General features: G+C 45.9%; 1 protein-coding gene across 4 annotated transcripts in view; it reads right to left on the bottom strand.

Moving 5' to 3' along the window:
- Positions 1–263: 263 nt before the first annotated feature.
- The window catches only part of CORO2A (coronin 2A), a 46185-nt gene continuing 29944 nt past the window's right edge, over positions 264–16504 (bottom strand). For 2 of the 4 annotated variants that reach the window (XM_015849995.3, XM_015849996.3), the window contains exons 4-12: positions 8028–8177; positions 7375–7554; positions 6441–6557; positions 5489–5593; positions 5039–5135; positions 4223–4335; positions 3524–3614; positions 2971–3236; positions 264–2204 (exon numbers count right to left, since the gene is read on the bottom strand). In XM_015849995.3, the coding sequence (XP_015705481.1) occupies positions 2073–2204; positions 2971–3236; positions 3524–3614; positions 4223–4335; positions 5039–5135; positions 5489–5593; positions 6441–6557; positions 7375–7554; positions 8028–8177 (1251 nt within the window). In that variant the 3' untranslated portion in view covers positions 264–2072. Of the gene's footprint in view, positions 2205–2970; positions 3237–3476; positions 3615–4222; positions 4336–5038; positions 5136–5488; positions 5594–6440; positions 6558–7374; positions 7555–8027; positions 8178–14758; positions 14940–16504 lie in introns of those variants that run through there. The other 2 variants (XM_085527947.1, XR_014939086.1) reach the window with 2 other exon arrangements.

The raw sequence follows: 16504 nt of genomic DNA, 5'->3' as shown, positions 1-16504 counted from the left end.
TTGTATGGTGGGGCCTTGAGTGATTTCCAGAAAGGGCTGGTTTATTCATAGACATAACATCATGGTGCAGGACATTTTGATATGGCTGAACCCTGCAGCATCAGGGACAGATGGGAAAGCTAAGGCCACACCTCCACGCAAGACAAAGAGACAACAGGGGATGCTCTTTTCTGAACTTCCTTAGGTCATCCATCCTCTGATTCAGCCTAGTTTTTAGTCACTTTAAAAATACGACGACAATAAGAAGCCAACAGCCTTGCATGTATCAAAAAACTTCTAAATATATTTATTATTCAATTATATTTGCTTTTCATTGCACAAATTTGTTTTTTATCCCCATGTTTTACAGGTTTTGGTTTTTTGTTTTTTGGGTTTTTTTGTGTGGTTTTTTTTTTTTTTTACAAAGCAGTTAGGAGTTTTAGAAACTGTTAAATGATCACAGAAGTCAATTTAGGCACAGTTCATTAGCCCAGAATTACATTTCCTCCCTTTTTTTTCTTTTTTATTTTATTTTTTTTAAGATTTATGATTGCTTTTGAGCTCCAAATTGAAGTGTATTTCACAGTGTACACTTTTATGGGCATACTGTCTAAAAGAGCAGTTTCGATTACATTGTCTTGCCTTATCACAGGCTGCCAGCAAAGCCTAAATGAATCTTTTTTCTAGAAATGCTGAAATCAACACAACCCTAAGATGGGAACCACGGTGGCTGACAACATTCTATGCTATCCAGTCATAGCATGATGAAGAAACAGACCTCAAGAGAAAGTACAAATTCTGTGGAAAAATTATTATGACTAGGAAATAATTTAAATAATTTATTTTGTAGGAAAACTAAGAAAAAAATCCAACAGATAAAATGCATACGGTGAGTGACAAAGTCATATCAAGCACTTGCACTTCTGATAATAATACCATGGAAACCAAAGTACCATATTCCTGGGACTACACTGTGAAAATGGCTTTGAAGCCTGAAAGCTGTCAGGTTTTCTTGGCATGGCTGGAGAACTGTGGGCTTTTAGATCTCTTGTCTAGTTGTTCTCTTTGGTGAGAAAACCTGACCACTTCTGGCGTAAGATGCACATGTTTGGTTTAAAGCTGTGTATCTGTGGTGTGTTGCTTTTGCAAATAAATGCATACTGCAGAGTGTGCCCAGGGTGCAGGAAAGCCCATTCCAGAGGACATGAAAGTTTGATTCAACAAGGCTGTTCTTAAGATAATAGGAATCATTATTTTTTTTCAAAAAGTAGTGTTAAAGAAGAGTTGGAATTGATGAACCTTATCAGACTCCTCCAGCTCAGAACATTCTATGAAATAAGTGACTGATGCAATCCTGAAAAGCATTACAACTACTCCCTCTCTTTAATAATGCAGAAACAAACAAAAATGTTTGACTTTTTAGCACCCACATCTGTTGTTGCTATGTAGAAATGAATTAAGAATTTTTGAAAGCCGGGTAAACTCGATGTAAAGGAAATAAGCTGCCAAAGTCTTTGTATGATTCCGATACAAACAAAGCAGCCCTCTTTCACCTACTACCAAAGTGCTGACCACTGGCAGCCCCAGTGCAACCTCCTGCATGGAACAGGACTATCCCCAGCACCAGGTGAGGGAAGCTGCAGTATCATTTAGCCCCCCAATGCAGGGCTGAGTCGTGAGACAGGAGGTGGCAGGAGGATCACTTTGGAGTCTGAGGGGGGAAAAGAAGCAAGCAGCTGCCTTTACTCTCCCATTGTGTAACGTGGAGGAACAGCAAAACAGGTTTTGGTCCTAGAGCTTAACAGGTGGCTTCACCAGGACAAGAGCAAGATTTTCCAAAGTCTCTCACTACCTTCAATGCATGAGCTTCAGACACAAGTGACTTGGCAGGAGACTGAAGAAGCACAGCAAGTCCATCAACAACTGTCTGGTGATGATTAGGGAAATGTGACCACCACAAGCCAGGGAAATCCATGCTGCCTGAAGCATCAGTTTTTCCGCCAGCAAAAAAAAAAAAATAAAATAGGAGTCTTCTGCAAGAAATGGAGTCTGCTGCAGCAGCTGAGGGTGCAAAGAGTCACAGACCAGCACGTTCAGTACCTGCCTGTGTCCATGTTGAGGTTTCTGAGCTCCAGCTCCAGTTGTTTAATTTTGACATCTCTGTGATTTAGGAGCACACGAAGTCTGCGGATCTCTTCCTGTTGTCGGTAAAACATCTGCAGAAGCTGTAAGAAAAGTCACACTTTACTTCTCTTACAGTGAGGAAATAAAGACTTATCCTAACAAACACCACCAATCCTGTCAACTTCTGAGAGAAACTGCACCTAAAGAGAGTGCTTTCAGCTTACAGACTGACCTTCAGCAGCAATCACCTGCACTGAAAAAGTAGGTCTTTGTCAGTAATGTTACATCTGCTTAATTCAACAGATAATATAACCATCCTCCTGATGGCTCATGCGGAGGAGTATTTGGATTCTAGATTCCAGGATCGCTCACTGTCCTTCCTGAGTGTTGGTTTTTTTTTTTCCCTTTTTTTCTTCTGTTCATGCTCTTTTCTCTCTATTTGGACTAGCATGACCTTTCACTGTGCAAGCACATGACCAGCTTTGAAAGACATGCATGTGTAGCCTCATGGGGCAGGCTCAGAAACATGAAGAATATCCTTCTTCACACCACTGGAAAACTGAGATCAGTACATTTCTACCTTGTCAAGCACAGATGCTAAAGCCTTTCCTGAGCGAAAGTGTCTAAGCATGACTATGGGGATAGAAAACTTTCCAGGGTTCCTAAGTGTAAACAACCTGCATATACTCAAAAATGTCCCTGAGCTGCCAATGGGCTTCCTGCTTGCCACAAAGATCTCACACTCTTCCAGACTCTGCAAAATAAACCTTCTCCAGATTCCATCATCACCTTGTGAAACACATCTTTTTGCCAGCTGACTCTGGGTATCCCCCACGCCCCCAACCCCTCACCCTACAATCTTCACACCTCATTTTCAGTTTTTGGTGGTGGACACTCAAATACATCGAAGCCATTGGACAGACGCATGTGTTCATTTTTTGGCAACCTCTCCTCCTCCTTCAGCTGGTTTCTGCTATCTTTAATCTCACTTTTCTTCTCCATCTCCTCTGGTGGCATTCTTCCTCTCTGACTCTTGTTCAGGTCAGGACTTTTCACACGTGGCTCTGACTCAGGAAGCTGTGGTAAGGAATTCACAGGTCCAGAACCTGGTCTCAAGGATACCAAGAGAGGCCCTAGGGAGGGAGGCAGGTGACTGGTTAGCACTCACAAACCATCTTCAGAAATCAGCAGAAAGCAGTTCATTCAAACAACCTGCAGGGATGGACATGGAGGCGCTTGACAAGAGAGGTCTCTGGAGTTCACAGTAGTGAACATTTCAGCCACTATATTATTATAGTTGACAGCTATATTTGTTACATCTCTCCTTTACCTCCATTCCTATTTTTCAGGCCAGAGAGCCAGCAGCAGCTTACCCAAGCCCTGGGGAGCTGAAGGGCTGGGGAGCTCTCCATGTGCTGACCTTTGTTAACTCCGTTCAGCCACTCTTGTGCCGTCATTGCTGGCTGGCTTCCTGTGGTCAAAGGGTAGATGTCTTCCTGGTATGACTCTGACTGCAAGCAAACAAAACAGTCACAACATCAGAGAGGTTTGGGCTTAGACTGTCCATACTGGAACATGGTGGAGGAAGGATCTCATTCCACCTCATAGCAGGGAGTATTCCACTAGAACATACATATAATCTTCTCACCTGTCCAGAACCTTTCTCCTCCTCATCTCAGCTCAGAAGGAGAGCATCTGACAGCCTATTCTAAATTCCTGCGAGTAAAGCCCTTTCACATCTGGACAACAGTCTGGGGAGAAGTTAGTAACACAGACTAACCCTATGTTGCCAAACTCCTTACATCTGTAAACTTGAAGTTCACAGCCAGCTAGTTGAGCTGATAATCAGAGAGACCTTTTGTTAAACCCAAGCAGAGCAGTCTGGTGAGGGTGAGTTTTGAAGGAAAGTTAGCTATTACACAGGGATCTTACTCTGAGTTACCCAACGCACAGTTTGGTGGCAGGGCTGCCCCACCAGCTGACTAACTTTGTTCCTTGGAGAAGGAAACTCTCTTGTTCTCCCTGCTTACCTGCCATCCAGTAGTCACAGAGAGGAGGCACTGCCCTCTTACTCATCAGTTTTTATCCCAGACACATGTGTGACCCGAGGCTAACTTACCCGTCGAGGGACAATCATGGAGACAGGCTCAATCAGGCTTTTGGTTGGAATCAGTTTGTAAAAACGGAAGATCTCACAAGCTGACACTTCAAGGCCTCTTTTTGGCATCATTCCTGTTGGGAAAGCAACAGAGAAACAGGATAGACATCTTTCTAGGAGAACTAATGTCATCTGTCATGGAAGAAGGGCCAACAAACGTGAGTCAGAGTGCCAGCTCAACAGCAGCATGGTCTGAAATCTGAGCCGGCACTCTATAGGCTGAGATCTAAGAGCTGAAAACCAAATTTATGGAAATAAATTAAATGAGTCAAACAATGGGTTGATGTGAGTACAGGTTAATGAGCAAGGGTCTTGATTTGAGGAGGGGTAACCTAGTTGCAAGAGGTCTAACTTGAATGGGAAATGCCAGTACTGAAGAAGGTAGGCTAGTGGAAGGAGCAAAGGCAGTGTGTGACATGCATTACTCACAAAGAAATCCCAGAGTAGAAACAGTGTCAACAGAGTGGAAATCTGGAAATCTTGAGGCAAAGCCTTAAAAGGAAGAAATATGCTCCACCTCTAAACCCAGACTACAATCCCTTCCATCTTGACCAGCTATGTGGAGGGGATTTAGCAGACACAGACAGAGTCCCCCAGTCCATATTTTGCTGGCCAAAGGAGACCTCTCCAAGTAGTGACCATGGTATCACCTGAGATACATAGGTGATACCTAGTGCCAAGCCAACCACTATTCCAGTATGGAGACTGAAATTAACCCACTCTCTTTACTTCACATGTTATACTCTTGTAACATTAGGCAAACACACTGCCACTCACCTATTCCCTTCTGTGGTAAGTGAGAGCGATATTCCATCAGGTAGCTCAGGTATGGTTTCTCAGGGCTAATCTCATAGTACCGTATATTTCCATCACCCTAAATGCAAATAAAATGAACATAAGCCAGGCTCTGCTGTCCAGTATGAGAGTCTGTGGAGAATGCATGGCCCCAGAAGCTGTGTGAGGTCAAGAATGTAAGCACTTCCTAACAAAATATTTACCCTGTATGCAGGGAAGTCAGGACTCTACTGTCCCTACATTAGAAGTGACATGTTTGCAGTAGAAAATGTGGCCTGATTCTCCAGCATTCTCCCATCCCCATCCCACTGGTCCATATCCCTAGGTTAACATGATCAGAAGCATCTATGACTTCAGCTTCAGCAATGTGGATGATGCAGCACTGACTAAGGGAAGAATCAGACAGCATTTGCTAACATGGAAAGCACTTACCTTTCCCACAATATAAAGCATGTTTGTATCTGAGTCGTAGAAAGGAAACAGGAGCCCTGAGGAGCCATCCAGATCCTCCTCCAGTAAAGGCACAGAAAGGTCATTCTGGGTAGGACACAGGAAAAGCAAACAGCTGGAATCACCTGGCAGCTACCTCTAGTCAGGAACATCTTACATGAATTCCACCTTGGAGTGACATTTGAGAGCTGCTCTGTAATATTGTACATCTCAGCACAGCTCAGCGTTGTGGAAAGTGTTTGGAAGGCAGTGCAGTTCTTTGCCATACACAGTGAAGCCACGTCCAAATACAGTCAAATAATACATCAGAGAGCTGGTCAACCAGCTCTGTCTGCTACAAAGGATGACTGTGTGAAAAAGAGGCAGAGGACCACGCCGCAAGGTTAGCAGATGCAGAGGGGTACAGCAATGTGGTGAACAGAGGAAAAGTGTCGCTGCATATGAGGGGGGCAGAGGAGAGTTTGGAAATGCCAGCAGTCATCATTGAAGCGTGTCTTGAAAGCAGCAAATACTACCTAATGTAAGGAACCATCACAAATCAATCAAAAATAAATAAATAAAGCACATCTCCTTCCTTCAAGGCTTTGCTTTAATGTATTTATCTAGAATTCATTTAACTTCCAGTATCCATAAGAGTTTTGCCAAAAAGACCACTAAGAGCTGCTTTTAACTTTTTTTGAATTACCTTTTCCTGCACTGGGAACAACATTATCTTTATTGTAGTGGATTCTATGTACAGAGAGTTGAGAGCATCTTCAGAAATTCATACTCAGTTAATAGTATCCTAACAGTACAGCCTATCACACTGTAAGAATTAGACAGACTGCTTTTGAATTGCTGTTACAAACCAATTCTTGAGCTGGTGGAATAGTGAAGTGACAATAAAGGAAAGAAGAATTAAGATAGTAAGGTTAGAATTGATGGTTCAACTCACTTGATCCCATAATGCAATTTGCCTGTTATTCCACCGGGATGTTCCAGTAGAGAGCAGCTTCTTCATGTTTCCAAGAAACAAGACTTTATTGGCTCTGTGAGACTTGTAGCTGGCTTCCTATAGGAGAAGAAAACCCATTCCTGAGTAAGAGACAGCACCTTTCCTTGCTGCAGTAAACAATTTCAGGAGAAATCACATCATGGCAAGAAACCACCTTCCATTGCTCACAAAGCTTATCTGAGTGGTCTAAGGCACACACCAGTTCGTTTTCGTGTAGCCACATTTCGTTTTACCTGAGACCTCTAGTCCAAGAAGCCATGCACAGTTGAGAATGAAAGAACCACTCAGAGTATTTACCCTTGAATTCTTATGTGGGGAAGTTGTGCATGTCTAACATATCTCCCCAATTGGGCTGAAACTACAGTGAACAGTATTTCACAGGGATCTGAGAAAGGTAGCTTGAACTCTTTAAGCGCATTCTCAAAAACCTAGTAAATCTCTCTGGTTAGTGATTCACATATCCACATCAGGGGAATTTCTGTTGGATTTTCTGTGCACACAAATGTGTGCAAGTACCTCCAAAAGGCAGTCAGCCTCACCTTACCAAGAGACATAAAGTACAGACAAATGTACACTTCCATCCAGCTGACATCCTGACATCCATCAGCTAGAGCAAGGAATCCCAGAGAACTTCAGAAGGAAGCTATTAAATTAGCGCACTTCACAAGGGGCATAAGATAGGTAGGAAGATACAGAAACCCTGTTAATAGTGGCAGCAATTATTTCATGTAAAATGGAAGACAATACCAACATTAAATGACTGTAAGAATACTGAGCTCAGATCTGTCTTTTTTAGTGGCAATTAGTCTACCCAGAAGTGGAAATGCACCACAGGTGAGATCAGCTGGATCTAAAAACCCTGAAGTCAGCCTACTTGTAGGACTGTTCTTGCACGAGGGTCTATCAGACGGATCTTTTTATCTCTGCAGGCTGTGGCAAGGAGGCTGCCATCAGTGTTGAATGACATGGAGAGGACCACATCTTTGTGAACATCAAGGATCTTCACTGGGTTTGACAGGACATCTTCCCTGGTATCAAGGTTCCAGATCATTATCTGAGGCAGAAGAACAAAATGTCAGCTCTTTGTTCCCTGGCCAGACTGGGACTTTGTATATGTACACTCTTCACATCTTCCTCTCTTCTCTACATGTATAGGTCATCATGTATTTAAAATAATTTAAAATAATTTCTGGTACATAAGTCAAATCATGGTTTATACATTTAAAAAAAAAAAATGGCCAGCATCAGTGCGGATATTGGCACTAGCACAAAAATGAAGTCAAAGGTATATGGCATTGAATATTGCTAGAGGAAAAAAGAAAAGAGTAGGCTGATGTTCATCAGAAGAAAGGAAAACGAGCCAGGTGTTTTGAAACCCATGACAAAGACCTCTTGCCTTTGGACTCAGTATGGAAGTTCCCTCTCAGGAAGGTTTCTGAAGTCCTTATCGTTAACTTATAGCTTAAAATGAAAACAAATTTCAAAAGAACCTGACAAACACAGCATCTCTGCAGAGAACAAACCCACCTTGTAGTCATGGCCGGAGCTGAAGAGGATGTTATTGGCAGTGGGATGCCATTCAATGAGGCCAACCCTTCGAGCATGGCCAAGAAGTTCCTTCTTCGGGGTGGTGATGTTTTTTGTTAGCAGGTGCTTGGGGATGTCCCAGATTTTAACCTGAAAGGCACAAAATGGGTCTTAGTGAGATTAGTGAGTATGGTGCTAATTAGGAATATACAAATTTCTCTTCACATTGCATTATTTTGTTGGTATATTTCCTGCCTTTATTGTTTACCAGCCTTTCAAATTTATAACTTTCTTTTTAGTGGATCTAATTCTCTGACTATAGGTGGCAATTTCACATTTTTGTTTTAAATTGGCCATCAGACTTACACTCAGCAGTGCCATCAGCACATTTATGAGGAACTATTGTTCAGGGTAAGAAGTAAGCCACAGATCTTAAAGACATCAAACCGCATCACTTGCAGTTTTCCGCTTTGTCTCATACCAAACTTCGAGCAGGAATGGGCAAATATAAAAGAAACTTCAGCAAAGGGTCCTAGGAGATGTTACAGCATTGACAGATCCAAGCAATCATCCAGTCAACACTAGTTTAAGTACACAACACTGGTTTAAGTACACAGAAGCCTATGTAGGTGGCCACATGGTAGGCACCCTGATTAGAGAGACCGGGCATCATCACACGCTGGGAGTCTGTTGTCTCATAACAGCTCTGCTTGCTGCCCTCCATTCATCTGGAAGGATACTACATGGAAACAGAAATAAACATTGCCTCACTGGTGTGGAAGGAGACAGTAAAGGTGACCTGTAGAAACAGATTAACCTGTGTGACATACCTGTGAAATAAGCCAATCGTCCCAGAACCTCAGCAGTCCAGGGGAGAGAGACACAGCCGTGGACACCGTGAAGTCTTCTCTCAATTACTGCTGTGTCACATTCCTTATATATAATACTAATTCCCACGCAGACACGTACACCCGCCACACACCCAATACACGTGAGATAAACCCATACAGACACCTACCCAAACCTCCCTCCCACTGGCTCCCTAATCTATAGGCCATAACTCAACTAATTCAGAGCACTCATCCTACTCAGAACTAAATTCTATGCACTCGTTAACCCTTACACAGAAAACTCCGTCTCCCAGCACCTCCCCCCTTTCTTTGACAAAATGGAGTTTCAGAGTCACAAGTGGATTATAACAGGGATCAAACAAACAGCAAGCAAAATAGCAACTGAAGTGCTCACGCCCAAAGTTAGAACACTCTCGAGTAAGCCGGGAGGGGTCGAACAGGTTGGAGAAGAAACCCCAGCCTAAGCCAGTCTGAGCGAGCAGGAAGTCCACCGCCATGCCAGGTTCAGTCAATGAATGAAAAAGGAACAATTGTGCTGTTTTTTGGCGTCTAGGAATAAAGCAGAAGGGATGAGGGTGTCCATGCTATTATTTTCATTGCTCCAGTGTAGTCAGCGTCTGTAAGCCCTTGTAAAACAAAAAGTCCCATCCATGTAACAGAAGAACATTGAAGTAAGAGGGTGCTACGCCCATCCCAAGGGGGCACATGACACCTCGCAGAATGAGTCACAGTGCTGTCAGTCAGCAGCTTGACTGGGTGGCGGCCGAAGAGGGGGCACACAATTCTGAAGTTCTCTCCTTGAATTACTCCAAACCAAAAATGGGAGCGACCCAGTTGGCCTCAGCAGGACAGGACGGCCTGATCCACATCTACAGCATGTCCCATAATTACTGACAGGAGCAGACTCTGGATGGCTGTTTGTCAGCTGAGGTGTTGGTCCACTTGGCAGGGAGTGGAGAAATGCAGCTCATCCCTTGAGGGGTTGATAGGAGCATTTACTTCTGCACCGGTCAGCAGCTCCTGGAGGGGTTGAGTTTCTCCCAGACACACCACATCACCAAGAAGACCACCCTATGTGACATGGATGTGGACACAGCACAGCAACATGTGGCCATGGCAAGCCAGGACCACAGCATGCGGGTGTATGGGGCCAGCAATGGGAAGGAGCAGTGCTGCTATAGGGAGGCAGCATCACAGCATGAGACGTATCACAGAATCACAGAATTGTAGGGGTTGGAAGGGACCTCTAGAGATCATCGAGTCCAACCCCCCTGCCAAAGCAGACCATGTCACACAGGTAGGCGTCCAGGCGGGTCTTGAATATCTCCAGAGAACGAGACTCCACCACCTCCCTGGCAGCCTGTTCCAGTGCTCCATCATCCTCACTGTAAAGAAGTTCTTGCGCACATTCATGCAAACTTCCTAAGCTGTAGTTTCATCCCATTACCCCTAGACCTGTCCCCATGCACTAAAATGTAGGTGGGACAGAGGGCAGGAAGGCCACAGCCAGTGTCAGGGCAGAATGACAGATGATTAATTGTCATACAACTTTATGAAGTTGCATGTCAGATAAAACCAATATTAGTGGGCCAGAATGTGTTGGTGGTGGATGCGATAGGGAGTGCCAGCAGAGCAAGCCCTGCTTCAGAGAGCACTTTAACTCACACACCCATCACAGATTCTGTCCCCTGCTCTTTTTTCTCTCAGAATCTGAAGGGTATTTTCCATTTCTACAACATATCCACATGGCCAGTGCGTGATACATGGCCCAAGTGGAACAGCTTGGAAAACTGTGGGAATGCAGTAAGGACTTTACAGAGTAGCAGCTATGGAGCAAGATAAGGACTTCACAGTGCAGCAGCTCTGGTGCAGGATAAACAGCATGAGAACCAAGGACACCTCTAGGAAAGGAATGCATGGCTCACAGCTCTGAAGGGGGATTTAAGGGTTGTTATTGCAGTAGCTTTCCTCCAGTTAGTCTGTGTGATTTTTTGAACTCCCTCATACGTCTGCTATAAAAGTACGGCATTTCAGGCAATCACAGAATCACAGAATCACAGAATCACAGAATTACCCGGGTTGGAAGGGACCTCAAGGATCATGTAGCTCCAACCCCCCTGCCCAGCAGGGCCACCAAACATACACCTTTACTAGATCAGGTTGCCCAGGGCCCCGTCCAACCTGGCCTTGAACATCTCCAAGGACGGGGCATCCACAACCTCCCTGGGCAGCCTGTTCCAGGACCTAACCACTCTCCTAGTAAAGAACTTCCCCCTAACATCCAACCTAAATCTTCCCTCCTTCAACTTAAAACCATTTCCCCTAGTCCTGCTATTATCAGCCCTTTCGAAGAGTTTACTCCCTTCCTGGGAGTAAGTTCCCTTCAGGTACTGAAAGGCTGCAATGAGGTCACCCCGCAACCTTCTCTTCTCCAAGCTGAACAAACCCAACTCCCTCAGCCTGTCCTCATAGGGGAGGTGCTCCAGCCCCCTGATCATCTTTGTGGCCCTCCTCTGGACCCTTTCCAAAATCTCTATATCTTTTTTGTACTGAGGGCTCCACACCTGGACACAGTACTCCAGATGGGGCCTCACAAGAGCAGAGTAGAGAGGGATGATCACCTCCCTATCCCTGCTGACCACCCCTCTCCTGATGGAGCCCAGGATCCCATTTGCTTTCCGGGCTGCCAGAGCGCACTGCTGGCTCATGTTAAGTTTCTCATCTATCAGGACCCCTAGGTCTTTTTCTGCCAAGCTGCTCTCAAGGACAACTCCTCCCAGGCTGTACAGGTGCCTGGGGTTCTTCTGGCCCAAGTGCAAAACCTTGCACTTTGCCGTGTTGAACCTCATTAGGTTCACCTGAGCCCAGCTTTCCAGCCTGTCAAGGTCCCTCTGAATGGCATCCGTTCCCTCCACCGTATCGACTGCACCACTCAGCTTGGTGTCATCAGCAAACTTGCTGAGGGTGCACTCCATTCCCTCATCGATGTCATTAATAAAGATGTTAAAGAGCACCGGTCCCAAGACAGACCCTTGAGGGACACCGCTCGTTACCGGCCTCCACCTGGACATAGAGCCATTGACCACCACCCTCTGTCTGCGTTCAAAGGGAAGTATGATTTATCCACACTGGTGAATGTCATAACTTCATTTGATTGATCCAACTACATTTAGCACCCGAATAGGGACCTGAATCGGTGTTGGAGCTGGAATTTGGGAAGAGCCAGATCATAGAATCATAGAATCACAGAATTACCCAGGTTGGAAAAGACCTTGAAGATCATCAAGCCCAACCGCAGCCTAACCAGTACCCTAACTCTAACAACCCTACACTAAATCATATCCCTAAGTACCACATCCAAACAGCTCTTAAACACAACCAGGGATGGCAATTCAACCACCTCCGTGGGGAGCCTATTCCAGTACATAACTAACCTTTCTGTAAAGAAATTCTTCCTAATATCCAACCTAAACTTGCCCTGGCGCAACTTGAGGCCAGATTTGGTGTTGGAGCTGGACCTCAAAACTTCTGTGGAAGACAAGAGGGGTCAAGGGAGACGGGGACGAACAGTGCTAGGAGAGCAAGTGGCGCACTGTAGCAGGAGTGGGGATTATCATCATAATCATCATAATAATCTCGTGCGGGTTGGAAGGGACCTTAGAGATCATCGAGTCCAACCCCCGGGATTCGAGCCTGTTGTGTAGCAGAGCGGCACTTCTACCACTTGTGCCACAGGGGGATTCAAACCCGGGCCCTGGTGTTGCAAAGCGGCATTCCTACCACTGCGCCACAGGGGCACACCACGCGACTCCACGGCTCATCAGGACTGCAAAATGGAAATAGAAGAGACGTCCCAGCTATAACACTCACTAAGAGAAGTGCACCCAGTAACCTGAAAAGACTGAGAGTTTTGGTAACCTGGGCTCAGAAAGAGGGGTTTATAGTGGAGATCCCCCTGGTTTTTACTCTGGATGAATGAGCAAGCCTGCTCCAGCAGCATTGCCCAACTGAACTTCAGATTGCTTCATGCACACCCACACCATTCTGCAGGACTGGTGAGCAGTGAGGAACTCAGGGGAGTTCAATAACTGAGGAGCAACAAGAACATCTCAAAATATTACAGCTAGATTTAAAGTTTCAGAGTCAGCCTGTGTCTATTTCAGCATTAGTCACTTTGCTTAACTGGATAAGATAAAGCGTCCCTGGATTTCTGAAAACTGGGTTCTCTCTTGATGGACAGCTTTGGGGCACACTTAGCACAAAACTCTGGAAGGCTTCTATTATTAAAGACAGAAGGTCTGCTAAACTTGTACCTGTTTGGCATCAAATAATGGACGTCAAATTAGACAAGGCAGAATTTCTTCTGACCGTTCCCCATTGCCCTCCCACCCTCGACGCTGTCCCTCAGTGCTGAGAACAGCCCTTGCCCGGGTTTGATCCGCGGCTCCGACCTCGCCCCAGGCTGGGGAGAGAGAAATCGCTCCCCCCTTCCCCTCCGCCCTCACCGCAGGTGGCGCCGCTGTCGCTCGACGGAGCGTCCCAATCGTCCGCTGCTCATGGCTGCAGCCTGAACATAACTTGGCTAAAGACCAGAATGGACCCGAACCATAGGAACCTTTTGATCCTACTTCAGTCGATTCGAAAAACAAACCAGTCATTTTCCCTCATGAGGATAATTTGAAGGATAAAGATAGATTTTTCTACAGCACGTCACAGTGCTTTAGAGCAGCGCAGAAAAGTCACACAGGATCACAGAATGACCCGGGTTGGAAGGGACCTCAAGGATCATGTAGTTCCAACCCCCCTGCCCGGCAGGGCCACCAAACATACACCTTTACTAGATCAGGTTGCCCAGGGCCCCGTCCAACCTGGCCTTGAACACCTCCAAGGACGGGGCATCCACAACCTCCCTGGGCAGCCTGTTCCAGGACCTAACCACTCTCCTAGTGAAGAACTTCCCCCTAACATCCAACCTAAATCTTCCCTCTTTTAACTTAAAACCATTTCCCCGTGTCCTGCTGTTGTCAGCCCTTTCCAAGAGTTTACCCCCCTCCTGGGTGTAGGGGAAGGGAAACTGTATTGAAAGGCTGCAATGAGGTCACCCTGCAACCTTCTGTTCTCCAGGCTGAACAAACCCAACTCCCTCAGCCTGTCCTCATAGGGGAGGTGCTCCAGTCCCCTGATCATCTTTGTGGCCCTCCTCTGGACCCTTTCCAAAATCTCCATGTCTTTCTTGTACTGAGGGCTCCACACCTGGACACAGTACTCCAGATGGGGCCTCAAGAGCAGAGTAGAGAGGGACAATCACCTCCCTATCCCTGCTGAAAGTCTCCTGAAGACCTTCTTGATAGTCCTCAGGATTTTCTCAGCAACTTCATCTTTAAGGGGGCGTTGCTGAGCTCCGCTCCCACTGTTGTTGCGCAGCCTGAGCTAACGATATGGAGTTAACCGAAAGCTGCTGCAATTTCTCTAACAGCGTCTCTGGTAAATCATCTCCCTCAGAATCCCCAGCTCTCGGAACGGTCCCGCGACCCCCCACCCTTCTTTTCCTCCCCCCTCCCCAACGAGCCGCCGATAGCAAACTAACGTCCGAGGGACGCGGTCGGCAGACACGGCGCAGAAGGAGCCAGCGGCGTCGCAGGGCTGACCGCAGTGCTGGAGGCAGGCGGCACCTCCTCCGCAAAGAGGGAATCCGAGGCTTTTTTTCCCTGGATAAGCGGCAAAGCCTGTGCTGACTGCCGAGAGCCCTCACAATCCTCCCCCTTTTCCTCTTTAGCAGATTTCTGAGACGAATCGCCAGAGAACTACTGCGGCTCTCCCCAGAGCTTTGAGGGCTCGAATTCTCCGGCTCTACCGCTCCCGGTGAGCCATTCACAGTACCTGCCGCCGCCATCCAAACACTCTGCGAGTCACGGAGTTCATAGAGGAAAGCTCGTAGCGCCTCTCAGGAAGGGATGAGCTGGAGAGCAGACTTATTTCCTGTCCCAGCAGCTAATAGCAACTCTGTCCCTGCCGCTTGAGCCTTATCCAGGTCCAAAGCCCGTACAGCAAACTCAGTCACCCCTCCTTCCTCTCCCCCACTTCACATCATCCATTAGATGAGCTTCTCCGTAGCACTGAAGGACAATGCACCCTCTGCACACCCTGCTAGCACTTTAAAAACTTATACCATCTCCTTAATAGATCCTGTTAACATAATAAAAAACTAGAATTCACCGAACCCAAATCATTTGCTCTCTCCAGACCAAAACCCGTCCGTTCTTTCCAGACCAAAAAAAACATCTGCTCTCTCTCTCTGGACCCAAAACCTGTCCACACTCTCCAATCAAAACACAATCAGACCCCACAACCGCAAATCACATTCACACTATCACATTCATCACATCACATTCATCACGTTGGGTCACCACTTGATGCAGCCTTCAGATAACCCGAACGTCCCAGAACCTCAGCAGTCCAGGGGGGAGAGACACAGCCACGGACGCCATGATGTCTTCTCTCAATTTACTGCTGCGTCACATTCCTTATATATCATCCTAATTCCCGCGCAGACGCGTACACCCGCCATGCACCCAACACACGCGAGAAAAACCCATACACACACTTACCCAAACCCCCCACCCACTGGCTCCCTAATCTACAGGCTGTAACTCAACTAATCCAGAGCACTCATCCTACTCAGAACTACATTCTATGCACTCGTTAACCCTTACACAGAAAACTCTGTCTCCCAGCGCCTGTGCAGGTAAAAGGAAAGAGTCTTTCTCACGTTGACCCAAGAAGCACAAGCACTTAGGATGACAACAGAAGGTTGATTCATTGGTTCAATGAAAATGACTCTACTTCAGACATTCTGTGTGGTGAAGGGTAAATAAACACAATAGGAGGAAATATGTGTAGGCTCTCTGAATAAAAAGCACAGTGGGTAGTCAGGCTCTTCACTGTCATAGACACCAAACCACACTGCTGATAGGCCATCAGAGAAAGCAACCTTCCAGTGGGTAGGTATTGGCTGATTTGTCCCTTATGAACACAAGTGGCATCTTTGTGCTCCTAAACTGCATCTACACTGAAGTAAAGTAAATCTGACATGTGGTATTTGCTGTTTATCTATTGCGTGTGTTAGCATTAGCGTTTGCATTTCTGGTGTTCCTCTGCACTTTCAGTAGGAAAATGCTCTCTTTGATGCCTGGGGCAGAATAAAGTACAACATGGAATCCTTAGCTACCCTAGCATGGCTTTACAGAAAAACTCAAGGCAGGAATAAGCTCATAGTTGCTACTCAGGGAAATAATCTGAAATAGCTGTTACAGATCGTTGCATGAAGCTTTTGTTTTGTTGTAAAGGAGGAGTTTCGTAGTGATTGACCATGAAACAATTTTAAATTCATATTCTTTCTCACATAAACATAGCCAAAAAGATGGAAGGTGCCCAAAAGAAACGATATTTGTCCTATCATGATTTTAATAACATCAGCTAGATGGGATTACATAGGCCTGACCCCAAGAGAAATACAGAGATCCTGCTTTTATATCTGGCTTTTATATAGGTACTTTCACATATCATCCCTGGGCCTTGATTCTTTTCTAATTTCTCTCCCCCAGAAGCACATTGGACAGGGAATAG

Source organism: Coturnix japonica, chromosome Z, assembly GCF_054131305.1.
Source record: "Coturnix japonica strain WE chromosome Z, WE-NBRP24, whole genome shotgun sequence".
Classification (NCBI taxonomy): domain Eukaryota; kingdom Metazoa; phylum Chordata; class Aves; order Galliformes; family Phasianidae; genus Coturnix; species Coturnix japonica.
Note: the sequence above shows the minus strand (reverse complement) of the source record. Positions and strands in the feature narration are given on the sequence as shown.